At 36.0% G+C, this 20,878-nt stretch overlaps 1 protein-coding gene across 2 annotated transcripts in view; it reads left to right on the top strand.

The window, feature by feature from the left end:
- Positions 1-20,878, top strand: part of ATRX (alpha thalassemia/mental retardation syndrome X-linked) — a 335,048-nt gene that overhangs the window by 185,368 nt on the left and 128,802 nt on the right. For both annotated transcript variants that reach the window (XM_006873737.1, XM_006873736.1), the window contains 3 exons: positions 7,134-7,271; positions 9,859-10,034; positions 11,613-11,730. In XM_006873737.1, the coding sequence (XP_006873799.1) occupies positions 7,134-7,271; positions 9,859-10,034; positions 11,613-11,730 (432 nt within the window). The remainder of the gene's footprint in view (positions 1-7,133; positions 7,272-9,858; positions 10,035-11,612; positions 11,731-20,878) is intronic.

Below are 20,878 nucleotides of genomic sequence, written 5' to 3'. Positions count from 1 at the left end.
ATCTGATTTGCTTGCCTTTATACGTTATATTTCTCTTTTCCCTAGCTGCTTTCAAGATGCTGTCTTTATCTTTGATTTTGGAAAGCTTGATTATTATATGTCTTGGTGATTGTCTTTTAGGGTCTATCTATCCTGGGGTTTGTTGAGCTTCTTGAATGCTTATCTTTTTACTTTTCATCATGTTAGGAAAATTTTCTTCCAGAAGCTCTTCAACTATCTCCTATGTTGGATTGTTCCTGTTCTGGAATGCCAATAATTCTTATGTTATTTCTCTTCATGTTATCCAACATAAATCTTAGGCCTTCTTCGGATTTTATTTTTTATCCATTTTTGTATTTATTCTTCTATCTTAGTAGTGTTGAGAGATTTATCTCCTAGCTCACTAGTTCTAGTTTCTATCTCTTCAGTTCTACTCCTTTGCCCTTTCAGTGTATTGTCCATTTCTGACATTCTATTATTAATCGTTTGGACCTCTTTCTATAGGTTTTGAATTGTTTCCAATGCTCTATCTTACTTGATTGTTCCTGTAGCATTTTCCTGACTTCTTCCTTATTTTTCTCAACTGCATTGTATAGTGTTTTGATACCTTTTATAATCATTTTTAGGTATTCCTTCTCAGGCATTTCCAAAGCCTGCCCATCTTCCAGTATGGAGTGTAGGTCTTCTTCCAGCTCATTTGCCTCAGTCATTTTATCTTGTTTCTGGACATGTGTAGATATAGTCATCTGCTTCTGTTTTTTGGGCATCTTCAGGGGTTATCTGTGGACTTAATACTTAGGTGGGTATGTATTTGGTATTTTTTATGCTTTCTGAATGCCTCCAGGTAGATATGATCAGGAAATGGGCTTTCCTTTTCACTCCTCTTCCTGAGAAGTTTCAGGATACCACTGTTGGTTGTTTTGACGAAACTTAGGATTTAATTTTCGGCTTATTTCCTTTTTTGTCTGCTTGTCTCACTCCACAATCCCTGTTCAGAAATTTTTTTTTAGTTGTAAACAGTTCAGGGCTGGCTGTGGCCGTTTGGTTTTAATTAGACACTGTCTCTTTCAATTTCGAGAAGATCTGTGCACATGCGTAGTGGCACCCTCCAAGGGTGGGGCTGGGGTGCCCACTGCCTCAGGCACCCCTATAGTCACCAGAATGGAGGTGTGCAGACAGCAAGGGACCAATGAATAGATACCAAAAGAAAAGAATGTCCACACCTTTATCTCAGTGGTTCTGCCAGGTGTCTGTGGCCGCTCCGATCTTTCCCCCATGTGGTCTTACCCAATATGGCACCTCCTGGAGCTACTGAGCATCCTGGACTAGAAAGCAATGGATTTCTTGCTTCTGCCACAAATTCCCCCAGTTATGAACCTTCCAACATTCTAAATATTCCTTTATATGTGGTTCTAAGTTCTGGGACTGTCCCCTGAGCCTGCTTGGTCGGGTATTCTGTGTTGTTGTTGGCGGAGCTCCTTTTCTGCACTTCAACCCGATCTGCCATCTTGTTAGTTCTCCTGTTTCTCAAATTTTTAATGAGTCTTCAACCATTTCTAATACTTCGTTCTTCTTCATGTAGTCCAGATTCTTGGATTATTTGCTCAGCATACACCTTCAATAAGTATGGCAAAATGATGCAATACTGACAGACATTTTTTCTGATTTTAAAGCATACAGTTATCCCCCTGTATTTACTTTTCCTTGTTCTGTTGGAGTGGCAGACTTGTTTGTCCATATGAGCACAATTAAGTGTTGTGAGATTGGCATTCTTCATTTTGTTATACACAATTTGTTATGGTCCACACAGTTGAATGCCTTTGCATAGTCACTAAAAGGTAGACATCTTTTTGGTATTCTCTGCTTTCAGCTAAGATCCAGCTGACTTCTGCAGTAAAATCTCTCATTTCATGTCCTCTTCTAAATCTGGTTTTAGTTTCTAATAACTCCCTTGTGTTGTACTGTTGAACTTTTTAAATTATCTTCAGAATTTTACTCTTGTGTGATACTAATGGTAATGTTCTATAATTTCTGCATTATGTTGACCACCTTCTTTCAGTAATGGGCATAAATATGGATATTGCCGGGTAATTTGGCTAGGTAGAGCTGTCTTTGTGATTTTGGGGCTTAGACAAATGAATACTTTCAGCGATACAGTCATTTGTTGAAACATTTCAGTTGGTAGGTATTCTCTCAATTTTGGGTGTCTTGCTTTTTATCTAAGGCCTTCATTGTAACTTAGACTTTTTTCTTTAACACTATCAGTTGTTGAGATCATATGCTACCTCCTGACATGTTTGAACATTAACCAGTTCTTTTTGGTACAGTGACCATGAAATCCTTACATGTTCTTTTGATGCTTCCTACATTGCTCAGTATTTTCGTATGGGTCTAACACTCAGGCTCTTCCTTCTTGATGGTCCTGGGAACTTCTGTTCTTGAAATGAAAGATAAACTACTCCCCCTTTTTATGGTACACATCTTCTACAATTACAATTGTGACAGTCTCAATTAATCCTGCTGACAATTATTCACATTTGAATCATATAATTCTATCACCATGTCAGATGATGTCTCTTTGTTTTGATTTGAATCTCTCTAATGAGTAATGAAGGACCTCTGGTAACGTAGTGGTTACAAATCGGGCTGCAAACTGCAAGGTCAGAAGTTCGAAATTACCAGCTGTTCTGTGGGAGAAAGATGAGGCTCTCTGCTCCCGTAAAGATTTACAGCCTTGGAAACCCTGTACAGGGTCACTATGAGTCAGAACCGACTCCAAGGCACATAACAACAACAATGGCTAATGATCCTGAACATTTATTCGTATGTTTGCTGGTTGTCTGAATGTCTTCATTTGTGAAGAGTCTGTTCATGTCTGTGCCCATTTTTTAATAGGGTCTTTTTCTTGTAGAGGTGTTGTAGTTTTCTGTCAATTTTAGAGATTAGTTCATTCAGTGATACATCGTGCAAAAATTTTTTCCCAGTCTGTGGGCTCCTATTTTACACTTTTGATGAAATCTGTTCATCCACATAAGTTTCTAATTTTTATTAAGTCCCAGTCATCTATTCGAGCCCCTGTTTGTTCCTGTTTTTTTCATTGATGATCTTTATAGTTTTAGATTTAACATTTATGTCATTAATTCATGTTAAGATTTTTTTTTTGGTATGTGATATATGGGTCTTGCTTCTTTCTTTCTAAAGTTTAATTTTTAAATTCACTTAAAATTTAAAGCTTTAAGAAATTTAATAAGACTTTCCTTGTGGCCTAACACATAGACTAATTTTCCCCCCATATTAACAGCATCTTTATTTCCAAAAACCAAGATAAAAGGGGAAAGATAAATTTGGAGTTTCACAATACCTCAGCCCATGAACACTGACCTAACCACTGGGGACTAGAGCTGAGAGTGAAGTGTCCAGCTGATATGAAATGGGGGGGTGGGGGGGAAAGCACGCAAGAACGCCCAAACTTGTAGATAGAACCCATTAGACCTAGCTTGGATGTCTTGATGATTAGAACTCGACTAGAGGAAGATAATAGAAATTTTATACAGGAAGCACATGTAAATTGCTGCAATTTGATGAAATTGACTTTTACTTAATGGATGTAATAGCTTAAAATACCAATCTTTTTGTTCTCATGTGATTGTTTACGTACCTCACATTATTGTTCCCCTAATAGATCTATGTGTTTTTAACTGGAAATTGAGACATAGGGGTGAGTGCAATTCTAAACCTGGAGGATATCTATGGGTCAGTTTCAGGTTTCTACCAGTCTCTATTCTAAGCCTGGTCTTTTTTTTTTTAATTTGAATATCAGTTTTATTATATTATCAGGTCACATATAGAGTAAGATGTACAGAACTTGTCAAAATGTCAACTTAACCTGAGCTAAGAGTCTAAGCAAGTAGGTAGGTTAAAATATGTACACAAACAGAAATATTTGTGCATATAAATGAGACACAGGCGTTATAAATTCCAGAAAAGGGAGGGTGAAACACACATGCTAGCTCTAGTAAGTTTAGAGGACAAGTATAGATTTTAAAACCTGAGAAGTCCAATAGATGGATATCCACTAAATTCTTAATCCATACAAGCAGAAAAGTTATAGGCCAACTGAACAAAAGTTTAACTTGAATCAGAGTTAGTAATTCCAAGAGTTTCAAAACCTTATTGTTGTCCATCATTGGCAGTTAGATGATCATTGAAGTTTTTTTTTAATGTTTTATTGTGAATTATGTGATAGTTTACATGGGAGAACATTAGTTTTATATTCATCCTATCGTATATTGTTTCGTTGCCATGGTTGCAGTCCCCTCCATGCATCATCAGCCAACCAAAGGCTATACCCTGCAAGCCTGCCCCTCGGTCATCAGCACACAGCCCCTCTCCCTCTTTGTGTCTTAAGTCCCCAACAGCTCTGTCTCTCCACATCATCGTTTCTGCCTCTATCTCAAGCATCACTGCTTCTCTAGGTAGGGTCCCGCTCTCCGCTCTTCTCCCTTGATGGTCCCAGCTCCTAGGCTGAAAAGTTAGTCACTCCCTTCCTTGCTAGAAAACTTCTACCTTTACTTTTCCAACCCTCACAAGCAGTCCTGATAACAATTATTTACTATTGTATCACAAGAGACCCATCTGCATTTCATTTAATCAGTCCCGCCTAGACAGACTGGATACTACTCAGTGGAGATTCTACCTTCCTCCATGCCCTCTGAATCTAGGTTCCCTCTTGAAAGCTTGTAAGCTTCTTGCCTTTGTAGGCCCCTCATTTTGTGTAGCCAATGTCCATGTTGCCCATCCCTGTTTATTCTGTGTATGGAGGGAGTGGGAATGATCTTTGCTGTAAGGATTTGTTCCCTCTTTTGAGCTACTACATCCATAGGTGTAGGTCAAGTTCATCAAATAGTTACCAGATTACTCTTTTTTACCTCTGCTTTCTTCTTATGGTTGAGCTCTGATCACCCAGTCATTGAAGCCAGGTCAAGTGGGTATTATCTGTAAGTGTGGGTGTTCTTGTGCATATGCCCTCTCTTCCTATCCGCTGGACACTTCACTCTGCACTCTAGTCCTCTGTGGCTATGTCACTGACTCTGGGCCCAAGAGTTCCTAGGTCTTGCCATACTGCTGGCCAACCAGGTCTTCAACCGGGTTCACAGAAGTCTATTGAACATTGTAGGGCTTAGCTCGCCACTCCATTGCTGTTTTTCCCTCACTTCCCCTTAAGCCTGGTCTTTTTTGATGATGTTGAATTTTGTTTCACTGTTTCTTTTCATTCTATCCACGACCTTTTAGTAGCTAGGCACCATCTATTTCTTCTGGTCTAAGTGTCCTAGAACCTGATGTTTATGTGGTCTATTAATTCACTGGACTAATTGTTTCCATGCATCTTTGATTTTCATGATTATTTTTCCTCTGGATAGGGCCCGACCAATAATTGATGGCCAGTCACAAGCTTTTAAGACCCTAGTTGCTACTCACTAAAGTTAGGATATATTACATTGTCTTTGTTGTCTATGTTATCCTGATTGACCATGATGTCCTCTGAGACTATGGTCTTGAACATGCTTAGCTTTTTACCACAAAGCTAAATGATGATTTTAGTTTTTATAAACTATATTTATAATTTAAAAATATATCTTAGTATTTATGTAACCCCATATGAATACTCAGAGCCCTGGTATGGCGCTGCAGATTAATGTGCTTGGCACTAATGCATGGTCGTTTTGAGCCTCAAGGTCAGCAGTTCAAGCTCACCAGCTGCTCCTCCGAAACCCTATACAGGGTTGCTATGAATCAGAACCAGCACTTAACAACAAACACAACATATGAATATTGAATAACAATTATATTATTTGAATTGTCTTATTTAAGTAAATGATTTTAATGTCATGTACACGAGAATTTTCCTATTGCATAATAGATGTGGATGATTTGATTGCTACTGTTGTTAAAGTCAGTATTTAAATAATATGTGTTAGCCAGCAAGCAAATTGTATATGTAGTATACTTCATTGTTGTTAAGTACCGTGGAGTTGGTTCTAACTCATAGTGACCCTGCATAGGTTTTCTTAGGCTGTAAACCTTTATGGGATCAGAACGCCTCATCTTTCTCCCGCGGAACTGCTGGTAGTCTCGAACTGCTGAGCTTGAGGTTGGCAGCCCGACTCATAACCACTATACTACCAGAGCTCCTTAGTGTACTTCATTAAGCAGAATATATGAGGAAACTTCAACAAGTTTCATGGAAAACTGGAATTTTCCCACAAGGTTTTTGAAGACCTAATGTATGCTATTTTAAAAGAAATATGTGTTTCTTTAGAGAAAATTGCTCCTAGTTATAAAATGCGTTATGGTTTGAAAGGTGTTATCCCAGCTCATCATACCTATGTAGCAACTGGTTTAGTTATCCTTTGTCAGTTAAATTTTGCCTTAGCAGTGAGTGGTAATTATGTGCTTTAAGTTGGAAATACTTTGTGTTGTTTTACTTATTATATTAAAATTATTTAATATATATTTTTAATTGTATTTTTTATGCTGTTTCTTATATTGTAATGTTAGAAATTTGTCTTTTCATGCAAGTGTAAATTCTTTATAATCCCTTTTAATAGTTAATATTTGATACACTCATGCTTGTATGTATCTCTGACTGTTCTTTTCATTTATGAAATACATTTGCCTTTTGAAATACTCCCAAATCTGTTTTTGGTGATCTTTTCCACTGTTACGATTATTTTTATTTCTGCCTATTATTGTACAATCAGAGGATCTTAAGTACCTGTTATGAATCAAACAAACACACTGCTGTTAAATCCACAGTCTACTGTTGATATATAATTAATGCATAGAATCCTGGTCTGGTGGTGTAGGAGAAACACTGGACTGCTAACCACAAGGTTGATGGTTCAAACCCACCAGCTGCTTCTCAGAAACCCTATACAGGGTAGATATGAGTCAGAACTGACTCGATGGCATTTAACAACAGCATTGCAGTGATAACCAAATAAAATATTATTCTTATAAAATTTTTCTTATTTTCCCCCATGGCCAGCATTGTAAAAAAGTTAATTTTTTAAAATAAAATCGATACCATTTTCAGTATTTTTAAAATAAAATTTTATATATGAACTAAATGTTGTTTTTAAAACATTTTATAGGCCCTGACTTTGTTGTTTGTGATGAAGGTCATATACTGAAAAATGAAGCATCTGCTGTTTCAAAGGCTATGAATTCTATACGATCAAGGAGGAGAATTATTTTAACAGGAACACCACTTCAAAATAACCTGATTGAGTGTGAGTTACATATCTGCATATTTTCTGTAGAACATTGGCATTACTTTTGCTATCTTTTTGACACATCGAAATTCACCTTTCTTCTGTTTAGTATAGTTTCCAACTATGATCTACTCAGGTCCATGTTAGTCTACTGTGAGAAAATATTTTCAAGTGGAATACTTTATAAATTTTAGTGTTTTACCATAGTCAAGAGGTGTGCCATTGTGAATGTTCAAATATAAATAATTTGTTATTTTGTTTCTTTATTTTAATTTTATTTTTTAAACTTTTTATTGTAAATTTAGTGTGGTTTACAGAGCAGATTATCAGTTTTAAATTCAATAATTTGTATACATTTTGTTTCATATCATTGATTACAGTCCTGTCATTGCAATATCACTTTACCTCTATGTTTCCTTTCCTCCTTTACTAACCCCTTTGAAATTTGTCCTTGGTTAAATTCATCCCCCTTTGTCTCAAATGGTTGATTATTCTAAGGTTTACTTACATACCTAGTGTCGTTGTTCCCCTTTTAGACCTGCCTATGAGTCTTTGTGTGGCACTATAGGATAAGCACTGGACCACAAGGTCTGTTTAGAACTGTATTGTGGGCAGTTCAAACTAACCAGTTGCTCCTTGGAACCGACTTGACGACACTTAGCAACAACAACATTGTCTAACTGAAAACTGAACTATGAGAGTAAGTTTAGTTCTAGACCCAAAGGATGACTGAGGGCCATAGTCTTGGGGTTCCCTCAGTCTCTATTCAACCAGTAAGGCTAGTCTCATTGAAATATGTGAAAATTACATTAGAAATCTTTAATGATTGCCTTTTAAAAGTTCAAAAATATGTCTTATTGTTACTCAGAAGATATTATAAGGGGATATATTTAAGTTTTAGGGGAGGTATTGATAAAAAATCAAAAAGAAACGCCAAGCATGAATGTTTCAGTAAATTGGAGATGGGAGGAGACCTTTATTGCAAAAGTAGGATAAAATTTACTGAGTCTGAGGACAGGCTATATGATTTGGAGTTTCACTAATTTTTTTATGTGTGTGGTGATACTGAATCAGAGACACAAAGTAATTCAGCAAATAACAAATAGATTTTCCTATTATAATGAATCTTCCATTTTTCTTTTTTACCTTTATAATAGAGCTTTCTTATTTTGATGTTTGTTCCATATTTTGACTTATAACTGTGTTCATGTTGACTTAACTGTTTTCTGTTTGTTTGTAATATATTCAGCCTTTGTCGAGTTGATTCTGACTCCTGGTGACCCTATAGGACAGCGTAGCACTGCTCTTTAGGGTTTCTGAGACTGTAAATCTTTATTTAAAGGAAGGAGACAGCCTTGTGGTTAATAGGCAGAACAGCTGGTGGATGTGAGCTGCCAACCTTGTGGTTATTAGGCCACACTATACCACCAGGTTTCCTTGTAATTTATAATAATTTTTATTATTTCACTTTAGTTCATATTTGGTCTTTATTATTATCTGGTCTCCATATCACTTGTCAACAACATTATCTGGTCCATTTTTTTCCTTTTCTATTTTATTATTACACTTATACATTTTTTACTTATATAGTATTGAAAAATGGATATAACAGATGTTCATTAAAATACAAGTGCCATTAAGTTACATATCGTTGAGTTGGTTCAGGCTCATAGTGACCCTGTCTAGGGTTTCCAAAGAGTGATTGGTGGGTTTGAAACCGCTGCCTTTGTGGTTAAAACTTACCTTGCTGTCCACTGCATTATTGATAAATATGTATTGATTTATTTTTAAAACTGTTCAACAAAACCTTTGCCATTCCAACCATTTTTACATGTACAATCCAGCCACATCAACCAACCACACTTCTATATTGCACAACCATCACTACCATCCATTTCCAAATCTTTTTACTGGAGGGAAAAAAATAATTCTTTTTTTTTTTTTTTAAATACCCCCTATTCTTTTTTCCTTTTGACTGCCTTCCCCATCTTCCAAGTTAGGATGGGTTTACACTCTGCACAGTGGATAGTTCCCTCTGCCCAGCCATCATAGAATATTTATTTATAGAATGAAAACCATTCTTGATTTTTTTACATTAGTGATTTCAAACAATATCTGCCCATTTGCAGATGACTAATTTCACTCAGCATAATGTCGTTCAGGTTTCTCCATATTATACAGTGTTTTGTAGTTTCATGATTGTTCTTCAATATTCAACATTGGTAATTTTTAAACATTCTTTCTAGTATTTTTATAATGGTAATTTTTATTTCAATTTCTCCCCTAGTTTAGGCAATTCAGTTGTAGATAAAATTTATAATCAATGTTTATTTTGCTCTCTTTTGTTATTATTTCTTTTGGTATTCTTTCGTTATGGAATAATGTTAATGCTTTTATTACATGCGTTTTTGTACATACTTTGATTTCATTTATTCAATGTTTTTGAAATGACAACATTTAGAACTGAATGGCAGATCATTGGTTTTCTGGGATTATCAATTGGGTAGAGAGTATATGTATGGGTACATGTGCTTTTAAAAGGAAAATTTTATCGGAAAAAAGATGTCTTTTAACCATTGTGTTAATGAATTGTCTTCTCTCTTAGATCATTGCATGGTTAATTTTATCAAGGAAAACTTGCTGGGCTCTATTAAGGAGTTTAGGAATCGATTTATAAATCCAATCCAGAATGGTCAATGTGCAGATTCTACCATGGTAGATGTCAGAGTGATGAAAAAACGTGCCCACATTCTCTATGAGATGTTAGCTGGATGTGTTCAGGTATAAATATATTCCATAATAATAAAATATTATTTCTTTCTTATATTGGAGTCCTGAAATATTTGTACGTTTAAACTTCACTTACTTTATATTTTCTTTTCCTTTTTTCATTATGTAGTTTTACACTCAAATCTCTTCTCATTGTGTACAAATTTATGCAGTACTGAACTTAAAAAAAAAAGGATAAATGAGGAATTTAGAACCTAATTGATTAAGGTGTTTGCCAGATATATGGATTGACATTTTAATGAGTTAATGTTTAGATTTTCTTTAGACTATAGATAAGGGAATATGTGAGAGGAACACAGCTATTATGATTAAGAATCCCATGATCACCCTTGTTCTATGGTGTGTTCTAAACCTCACTTATTTAAATTTGTTCTTGGAAAGGCCAGAATGAATTAGAAATGAGCCATTTTAAAAGTAATCCTGTAGAAATAGTTTTACTGATTTCAAGTCTGTTATATAACCTGAATTGGCTGATTGTGTTGTTCAAGTCAAAATCTTTAATGAATTATTACTAAAACATAGAAAAGTATGTAAAGCAGTTAATAAATCTTAAGATCTGCTTTTTCTTTAGACACTAGCTACTAGTGATATGCACAAAATTGTTGCAACAAATGAGGCAGGCTATTCTTTTGACTGCATTTACTGACATCATATAAGGCAAAGCCATCCTGTTTGGTCAGGTTATCCACATATACTTGTAAGTATTCTGTTTCTGTATTGCTGCTACTACCTAGGCTGTGTGTGTGTGTGTGTGTGTGTGTGCGCGTGTGTGTGCGTGTACATATGTATGTGTGTGCGTGTGTTTAATGCATGCCATGTATAAGCACCTTAACACTCTTTATTCTCTCTTTAGAATTAAATGATTCTAAGAGTGCTTGTACATGGCATGCTTTCACAATTGAACAAACATTCTTCCTGTTGTTTGTTGGCATATTGACATATCTTTCGTAAAGGTCAACTAGAGTACATCAGACTTTGTTGCAAACATTTCACTATATATGATTAAAGGAATCCTGTGCTGGTGTGGTACTGCAGGATAATGCACCGGACCACAAGATCAGTTTGAACTGTAAGGTCAGCAGTTCAAACTCACCAGCCGCTCCTTGGAAACCCTATACAGGGTTGCTATGAGTCGGAATCGACTCAATGGCATGTCACAACAACAACAATGCTGGTACTACCTACAACAACCTTTTCTTATTTTTCTTTATAGCGAACATTTTGAATATTTTAAATCGCTCACTTGTCAATATGACTACTTTAATTTTAAACTTGCAATTACTTTTTGTTGGTACACCATATTGTTAATTATTAACTATAGTCATATATGGGTCATTGTGTGCTTAATAGCATTAATATATTTTAGAAAATAATTTTATATATGTTCAGTATCTATTTATATATGAAGGCTTCCAAATATTCATGGAAAAGTAGTATTAAAAGATAATGGAATTCTTACATGAGTTTTGAAACTCCCTCATACATCTTTTAGTTGTAAGTCATGAGAATTCTTAGAGCAGATAATTACTGGTATTAACTAATTTTCATTCTCTTTCTTGTTAATTATAGAGGAAAGATTATACAGCATTAACAAAGTTCTTACCTCCAAAACATGAATATGTATTAGCTGTGAGAATGACTCCTATTCAATGCAAGCTCTACCAATACTACTTAGATCATTTAACAGGTAACAAATATACTTAGTTTGTTATTTTGTCTATATTTATAAAGACATTCTTGTTCTGGAGAATGCTGTCATATTTATTTTACCATGTTGGCTGTTCCTTTAAGTTTTGCATTTGAATAAAGTGGATATGCTTTTTTATAAAATCACAAAATATTTCCAATTAAAAAAACAGTAATTCTGTTTAAGTAAAATTAAAAGTCAGGGAATGTTGTCAAATGTTGCTATTTTGACCCCCAATTCATGAAGACCCTATGCAAAATCTACCAGGTCCTCTGCCATCCCCACAATGGGTTGCAGATAGGATTGTTAAGATTCATAGGGTAATCATAACTGATTTTCAGAAGATTGCCAGGCCTTTCTTCCTAGTCTTTCTTAGTTTGGAAATTCCAAAGAAACGTATTCAGCATCATAGCAACATGGAATTTTTGAGGCCTCCTCATATGTATAATGGAATACTATTCAGCCTGTAGAAGACATGAAGTCTGGATACAAGATATAATATGGATGAAGCTTGAAGACATTATGAAGAATGAAATAAGTTCATCACAAAAGGACAAATGCTGTATGACCTTACGTATATAAAAATACAAGAAAAGACAAATGTGTAGAGACCAAAGTTAGTGATTACTAGGGGTATGAGGGAGTTGCAAAGCATGAGGAGGAGGTAATACTTACGGTGTATATGGAGTTTGGTTTTGTAGTGATAGAAAATCATACTAAAGGTAGGTTTGCAAAGCTGATTATTGTAAGTTCTGTCAGTAAGTTATGTATCTGTAAAAAGTAGAACTGTAAAATGTTTGATAGAAATATTTGCAGCAGTGATCCTCCCCTCCTACTCAGAAAACACAAAACTGTTGGGGCATATTATAGATATAACTAAATAGCTCATAGGATTTAATTTCTAGGCTTGGAAGTTTTGTTTTATGGGCTATTCCAGTTAATTGGCTTTGGAATGGTTTAGTGCTTCTGTTCTGTCTCCTAGTTCACGGAATAGTCCTGGGGTCTTAAAAGCTTGCAAGATACAACAATTAGTGTCTATACTTCTATAGCAAGAGAAGACAAAGGAGAGTTAAGAATTGGAATGTTTGGCCAATTTCCTCCATGAACAACTGCTTTCCTTTTCCATGAGACCAGAACTGAGTGGTGCATTGATACCATTACTGAACATTTTAGTCAAAGGTTCTGTAATAGAGTCCAGATCAGAAGTGAGGAAATGGGGAATACAATTTCAAATTCTCATGGACTCTGGATTTTCTGGAGCCCTGGAACACATACTAACCCCTTAAGCTATTGCAATGAGATAATGTTTTAGCCTCAAAAAAAAAAAAAAATTATTATATGAAGTCTTCTTAAAACAAAATAATAGATGAGGCAGAATTCATCCCCTTGAATTAGTTTGCATCTAGAGTCAATCTCATTTGAGATATAAAAGAGATTGCATAAGTGAGAAGAGATCAAGGTATTTTCGTACCACCAAGAAAGAAGAGCCAGGAGTGGAGCACATTCATTGGATTCAACTTTCCTGTGCTGAGAACCTGCTTGACCCAGGGGAAGCTTGTTGCCAAAACAAGCTCCAAGGGATGCCAGACCCATAGATGTTGAAGGAAAAGAAGTACCTTCTCCCACATCTGACAAGGAGAATCTTCCTCTAGAATTGATGCCCTGAATTTGGACTTGTATCTCCTAAGGTGTGAGAGAATACATTTTTGTTTGCTAAAGCCATCTCCTTCTGGTGTTTCTGTTATTGCAGCACTAGATAACTATGACAGTGTTCCGTTTGATAACTTACACAAGACTACCAGCAGTTTGAATTGCAAATTTGGTGGTTCAAACTTACCAGTAACTTCTTGGAAGCACTTTACAGGGTCACTATGCATTGGAACCAACGTGACAGCAGTTAGCAACAACAAGCATATGTGAAATTTAATAGCAGAAAAACTCACAACTATCTTTAAGGGAATTGGAAAAGCCTTCCCTGAAACATATTCTTTTAATGTTTATTTTTCTGGAAACTAACTTATATTAATAAATACTTAAATTTTATTTTAAAAAACAAATAAGCAGCACTGTAACAATTAGTAAAACATGACTGCTTTAAGCATTATACTCTTTTGAGAAATATCTGTATAGGATGGAATTGATAACAGTAACTCAAAATATCAGATGGGCACCCTTGGTGCCAGTGAACTTCTGTTAATGGGGGAGTAACACCTTAGAAAAGGAGTGTGAGAATAGTTGCACAGCTTGAAGAATTCAATCAGTGTCATTGAATTGTACGTGTGGAAACTGTAGATTTGATATGTGTTTTGCTGTATATACTCTTAACAACAAAGTAAAAAATATTATATATATATATATATATATATAACAAAAAGTTTACCTTGTAATCATATTTAAATATATACTTTAGTGACATTGGCTTGCTAAAATGGGGGGGCCTATAAAGGCACAAAGGGACAGAGGTAAATAGTGATATAAGCTCAACCTTGGAATAACAGGGCTCTGTGATGCAGGGATCAAGGCATAGTCTGAATGGCTAAAAGAGGGGAAATAATGTTAAGATGCTTGACTATCTTATGAATATTGGTTTCCCTTGTCTGCTATTGTAAAATAGACACTTGATTGAGATATAACAGATTATTGGGAAACATTATTACAGAAAACTTGTAAGAACATCTTCAGCCTATAGCTCATTGGAATATCTAAAAGGGGTTCTAGAACTTTCCTAGTAAAATAGGCTTCTTCTGGAGCCTTTGTAGTATATAGGACCTTAGGTAGAGTCCTGATCCCCATTCAGTAACTTCTAAGATGAGACATTCCCAGTTGAAAGGACATGGAGACTAGCCTGGAGTGGCTAGAGGAACAGAATATAATTCTTGAAAGAAAGACCAGCAGGAAAAATAGAAAACAAAAACGGCAGTCTGATTGGCAACTACAAGAACAAGCAAGTTGTTTACCAGTGAACCACCAAGGCAAGTAATCAAGTCCCTTCAGGACAAACCCCCTTTCCAAGACTGAAACTCCAAGGGAACACATGAGCAGGAATGTAAGCTTGCTGGCAACCACATTGGTCTACTGGTGAGTGGAAGGAGGGGGAAAGGCAGCAATGAAGATATGGGCTGAGTTTTACCATGTTCCATAGACACCCGTTGACCTGGAGATGAGAGAAGAGGAAGAGCTGGTTGATCTGAATTATGGTGAGACCTGAGGACTCCTAAGCCCATGGACAGGGACCTAGCCACAGAGGGCTAGAGCCTAGAGTGAAGCGCCCAGCTGATAGTGAGGGGAGAGACACAAGAATGCCCAAACTTAAGGACAGTACCCATTTGATCTAGCTTTGATGGCTTGATGATCAGAACTCGAATAGAGGAAGATAAAGAAATTTGATAAAGGAAACAAGTGTACATTGCTACAGTTTGATGAACTTGACCTATACTTATGGATGTAGTAGCTCAAAATATCAACTGAGGGGAAAGGAGTCTTCACATCAAGGATCAAACATATATCACCTCTGTACAACAGTTTGTTAGGGATGGGCAACTTGGATTGTTTTATCAAGAAAACCATTTTTTTTTTTTAACTTTTTACAATGTTGTTGTTGTTGTTATTAAGTACCATAGAGTGGGTTCCGACTAATAGTGACCCTTTTTTGGGTTCCAGAGGAGCAGCTGTTGAGTTTGAACTGCTAGGGATCAAATTGACCTTGCGGTAAGTCTAGTACTTAATACTACAGCTCCAAACTAGTACTCCATTTTACAACATTGATCACATATAATATTCTTTTTGTGATTGACTAATTTCACTCCGTATATTCCGCAGGAGAAAGATGAGGATTTCTGTTCCCATAAAGATTTACAGCCTCGGAAACCCTGTACAGGGTTGCTATGAGTCGGAACCGACTCCACGGTACATAATAACAACAACAACAACAATGTCCACTAGATATGTCCATGTTGTGAGGTGTTTCTCAGATTCATCATTACTCTTCAGTGGTGTATATTATTCAATTGTGTAAATGAACCAAAGTGTTTAGTCATTCTTCTGTTGATAGTCATTTAGGCTGTCTCAATCTTTTTGATACATCTTTTATAGACAGCATATTGAAGCATACTATTTTCTTGTCCATTCTGCTCTGTCTCTTGACTGGTATGCTCAATCCATGTACATTTATGGTAATTATCGATGAGTATGAATTGATTGCTGTCATTTTTCTGTTTGTGTTTTTGAAAATTTTGTTTTCTTATAGTAGTGTTTTGTAGTTTTCTTTGTATAGGTCTTTTCTTTGGTTAGATTTTTCCTAAATATTCCATCCTTTTGGTGGCTGTTGTAAATGGTATTATTTTCCTTTTCAGAGCTTTCATTATTAGTATAGAGGAATCCGACTGATTTTTGTATGTTATCTTTTATCTCTCACTTTGTTGAATCTTCCAGTGATTTCTAGTAGTTTATTTTCTGTTTGTTTTTATTGCGTCTTTGGGATTTTCTATGTATAGAATCATATCATCTGCAAATAGAGAAAGTTTTCCTTCCTCTTTGCCAATTTGGATGCCTTTTAATTTTCCTATCTTATCTTATAGCTCTGGCTAAGAATTCCAACACAATATTGAATAGGAGTGGTGCTAAAGTGCACCCTTTTCTGGTTCCTGTTCGCAGAGGGAAGGCTTTCAAGTTTATCCATTGAGAGTGATGTTGGATGTTGGTTTTGTATATATGCTCTTAATTATGTTGAGGAATTTCCCTTCAATTCCTACTTTGTTGAGTGTTTTTATCAGGAATGGATGTTGAATTTTGTCATATGCATTTTCTGCATCAATCAATATAATCATGTGTTTTTTTTTCCTTTTATATATATATATGGTTGTTGTTAAACACCTTAGAGTCGGTTCTGACTCATAGTGACTCTGCACAGACATTAATTCTTTTTCTAATATTGAACCATCCTTGCAACTCTAATATGAATTATACTTAGTAATGATGTATTGTTTTTTGGATGTGTTGTTGGGTTCTTTTGGCAGGATTTTTTTTTTTTTCTTACTTGCCTTTAAACTTATTTATTTCCAACTTTTTTTGTGTGACTTGAATAAAAATTTACAGAGCAGATCATCAGCTCTACATCCAACAAATCATATACTTTATTTCATAACCTGGTTTTTTTGATCCTTTGACTTTTAGTCTGTTTTGTCTTTGTGTTTAAGATGTGTCTCTTGAAGACAGCATCTTGTTTTCTTTTCCAGTCTCAATGTCCATCTCTTAGTTGGTGCATTTAATTCACTGACATTCAGTGTAATTATCGATAGATATGAATTAATTGCTGTGAATATGTTTGTTTGTTTTTTTGTGGTGCCACTGGTTTCTTTGTTCTATATGCCTTCCTGTGCTGACTTCATGTGTGTTATATTCTTTCTTGTCAGTTTCTTTATAGTTTAATGTTCCCATGTTCTTCTTGAATTTTTATTTCCTTTATATGTTGTGAAGTTTTAAATTTTTTTGAGGTCTGTTTTAACAGTCTGTTTTCTCCTGCAATCTACCTGACCTCCTCTCCACTTGGATCTCTGTTTGTATATTTTTTACCTTCTTTCACACTGTAATTGTTTTGATCATAGACTGACTTCCCAGATCCTCTGAATTTGTTCTTGTAGTTTTGATCTGCTCTGGACTCTTCCTTCTGTTGGTTGAGTTCTGGATTGTGCTGCCTTGTAAGTCAATCTCTGGTTGTTGTCTGCTCTTGTTAGTTCTCCGTCCAATGAACTCCCTTTAGGATACTTTGAAATGCAGGGTTGGCCCTGACAAAGTCCATTATCTTCTGTTTATCCTGGAATGTTTTATGTGGTTGACAGCTATGGATGAACAATTCTTGGTAGGCAGTTTTTTTCTTTCAGGGTTTTATATATGTCTCCCCATTGCCTTCTTGTCTGCATGGTTTCTGCTGAGAAGTCAGAGATTAATCTGATTTGCTTGCCTTTGTAAGTAACACTTCTCTTTTTCCTGGCTGCTTTTAGGATTCTCTCTTTGTCTTTGCTTTTGGAGAACTTGATTATGATATGTCTTGGTGAATTTCTTTTGGGATCTATCTTTCTTGGGGTTTGTTAAGTTTCTTGAATGCTTATCTTTTCATCTTTCAGGATGTTTGGGAAATTTTCTTCCAGAAGCTCTTCAACTGTCTCCTCTGTAATATTCTTGTTCCAGAATTCCTACATGAATCTTAGACTTTCTTCAGATTTTTTAATACTTTATTCTTTTTGCTCGTCTATCTTAGAGTATTCAGAGATTTATCTTCCAGCTTGCTGGTTCTGGCTTCCATCTCTTCAGTTCTACTCCTTTGTCCTCTCAGTGTATTGTCCATTTCTGATATTTTATTATTAATCATTTGGACCTCTTTTTGCAGGTTTTGAATTGTTTCCAATGCTATTTCTATCTTATTTGATTGTTTCTGTAGCACTTTCCTTTCTTCTTCTTTATTTTTTCTCAACACCTATTGGAGCATTTGGATGTACCTCAATATCATTCTCCTGAATTCCTTCTCAGGCAATTCCAAATCCTGCCCTCCTTCCAATGGGAAATCTAGGTGTACTTCCAGCTCATTTGACTCAGCTACTCTATCTTGTTTCTGGACATATGCTGAGATATTAAGTTTTTTTTTGGTTATTTTCAAAAATTAGCTGAATTTTCAATAATTAGATGAATGTATGTTTAAAATAATATTCAAACCTCAATTTGTGTTATTGAAGGATTCGCTGAGCAAATTATTGAATGATGCAGAAAGCATGAAAAGAAGATGGAAGGGTCTGGTGAAAAGAGATGGGGATAAGATCCTTATGATTCATTACAGAATAATTGTTATGACTAATTGTAACTCTCACAATTGTAAAGGTAGTTTTGTAACAAAAAGAAGGGAGTTAATCTTACAGTGCAGGATCATCGAGGGAGAAGAGCATGAGCAGAATGTGGGACCTTCTACAGAGAAGCAGCAACATCAGAGTTGAAGGCAGAGATGAGCACATGGGGAACTAGAGTAGCTGAGGACTCTAGACTCATGGAAAAAGAAAAGCTGTGAGCCGACTGCCAGGTGCTGGTGATCAGGAGGCAGTCTTGCAGAATGTACTGTTTGATTGTTTAAATGATTATATAGCAGGCTTACAGAATCTGTCCTTTGGTTATATATTCCTAATGGTTTTTGTATATACACTTGCTCCCCTCCCCCGAAAAAAAAAACAAAACAAAAATAACAACTCAGAGGGGATAGAAGCAAAAATACTGTTGAATGAGGTTGCATGGAGGAGATTGTAATCATTGCAATGAAACAGTGAGTGTAAAACCAATGTTCTACTGTGTAAACTATCACTCAGTTCACAATAAAAGCTTAAAAAAAAAAAGCAAGGAATATACAGAGTGATTGTACCAAAAGGAAATGGTCGATGTTCAACCATTTTAAGAGGTAGCATATGATTGAGGACAAATGATCCAGATGGACAGAGTCCAGGGTGCATTGAAGGTGTTGTCAAAGAACAAGGCACCAAGAATTGATGAAATACAAATTGAAATCTTTCAACAAAGTGAGGTGGTACAAGAAATTTGGAAGACAACTACCTGGACAGTTGATTGTAAGAGTATTTGTGCCCATTCCAAAGAGAGGTGACCCAATAGAATGCATCAGACAATATCATTGATATCCCATGTGAATAAAGTTTACTAAAGATAATAAAGAAATGGCTGCAACTATACATTGATAGAGAACAACATGTTGATGTATTATTAAACTTTCTGATTGCCGCCAGGTAGATGGGGTCATGAGGTGGGCTTCTGTTTTCACTTCTCTTATTACTCAACTCAGAGTAAATGTAGCAAATTTTGGATATCTAGCTGGTGAAAAACAGCTGGTATTGACTCTTGCCCAGATAGTGGAAATTTATAGGGTGTGATTGTAGCTTGGCTATATGACTGCAATTGCTGTCTCTTCTTGAATAATGTACAGAGTGAAAGAACCCCACCAGTATATTGTTGTTGTTGTAGTGCCGTTGAGTTGGTTCTGACCCAGAGTGACCCTATATAGAATTTCCAAGGAGCAGCTGGTGAGCTTGAACTGCTGACCTTGCAGTTCAAGTGGGAGACCAAAAAACAAAACAGTAGCAACAAAAGAAAAACAGATTGGATACTGAAGTCTGAAATCATTACAACAACAAAAAAGAAAGAACAAAAACCCATAGCAAAATATAAGGAAGACTTTAACACCCCTCTTTCAGTTCCTTGTCTTCAAGGTCGCCTGTGAAATTTCAAGATGTTGCTGTTGCTCCTTAAGTCGTAATTCAAGATTTAATTTTCGGCCTTTTTCCTTTTTTGTGTGTCTCTCTCCCCCTCCTCAACCCTGTTCTGCTGTTTCTCCTAGTGAGAAACAGCTCAGGTCCTGCTGGAGCCATTTTAAGAGACCCTTCCTTTTTAAGAAATTCCTGTTGACTCCTCTCCCTTCTTTAATTCTGTGCCCAGTAGTCTTTGTTGAGCATATCTGTGCATGCATGTGTGTAGTAGAACCTTTTGGGTGTGGGGGGGTGTCCACTCGCTCGGGCACCCTCTCTAGTCACCAGAGTGGAGGTGTGCAGACAGAAATAAATGAACACAAAAAATGTTCACAGCCTTTTGTCTGAAGATTGGCTAGATCCCTGCTCATTCATGCTCATGATGGCCACTTCAGGATCTGCTGGCAGGCACAGCTCAGAAAACACCACTTTTCTTGCTCCTGCTACAAATCCCACTAGCAGTCACCCTTCTATCCTAAATATTCTTTTATATGTATTTCACAGTTCTGGGACCCTTCTCTGAACCTGCTTTGTGCAGTATTCTGTGTTATTTCTGGTTGAGGTATGTTGGGTGCTTCTCCCTAATCCACCACGTTGAAGGTTTTTTTTTTTTTCCCTTCCATTCCATTCTTCTACTCTGTTTCTTTTCCCTGGTGCATTTTATCCATTGAAGTTTAATGTAATTATTCTTAAGTATGAATTGACTGCAATCATTTTGCTATGTGTTTTTTGTGGTGCTGCTGTTTTCTTTGTTCCACATATTTTTTTTTTCTCTTATGTAATTTTGTTTGTGTGTGTGTGTTTTTTGTTTTTTTTTGTCGGTTTCTTAACTGTTGTTGTTTTAATGTTTACAAAAT

Source organism: Chrysochloris asiatica, unplaced genomic scaffold (assembly GCF_000296735.1).
Source record: "Chrysochloris asiatica unplaced genomic scaffold, ChrAsi1.0 scaffold00252, whole genome shotgun sequence".
NCBI lineage: Eukaryota > Metazoa > Chordata > Mammalia > Afrosoricida > Chrysochloridae > Chrysochloris > Chrysochloris asiatica.
Note: the sequence above shows the minus strand (reverse complement) of the source record. Positions and strands in the feature narration are given on the sequence as shown.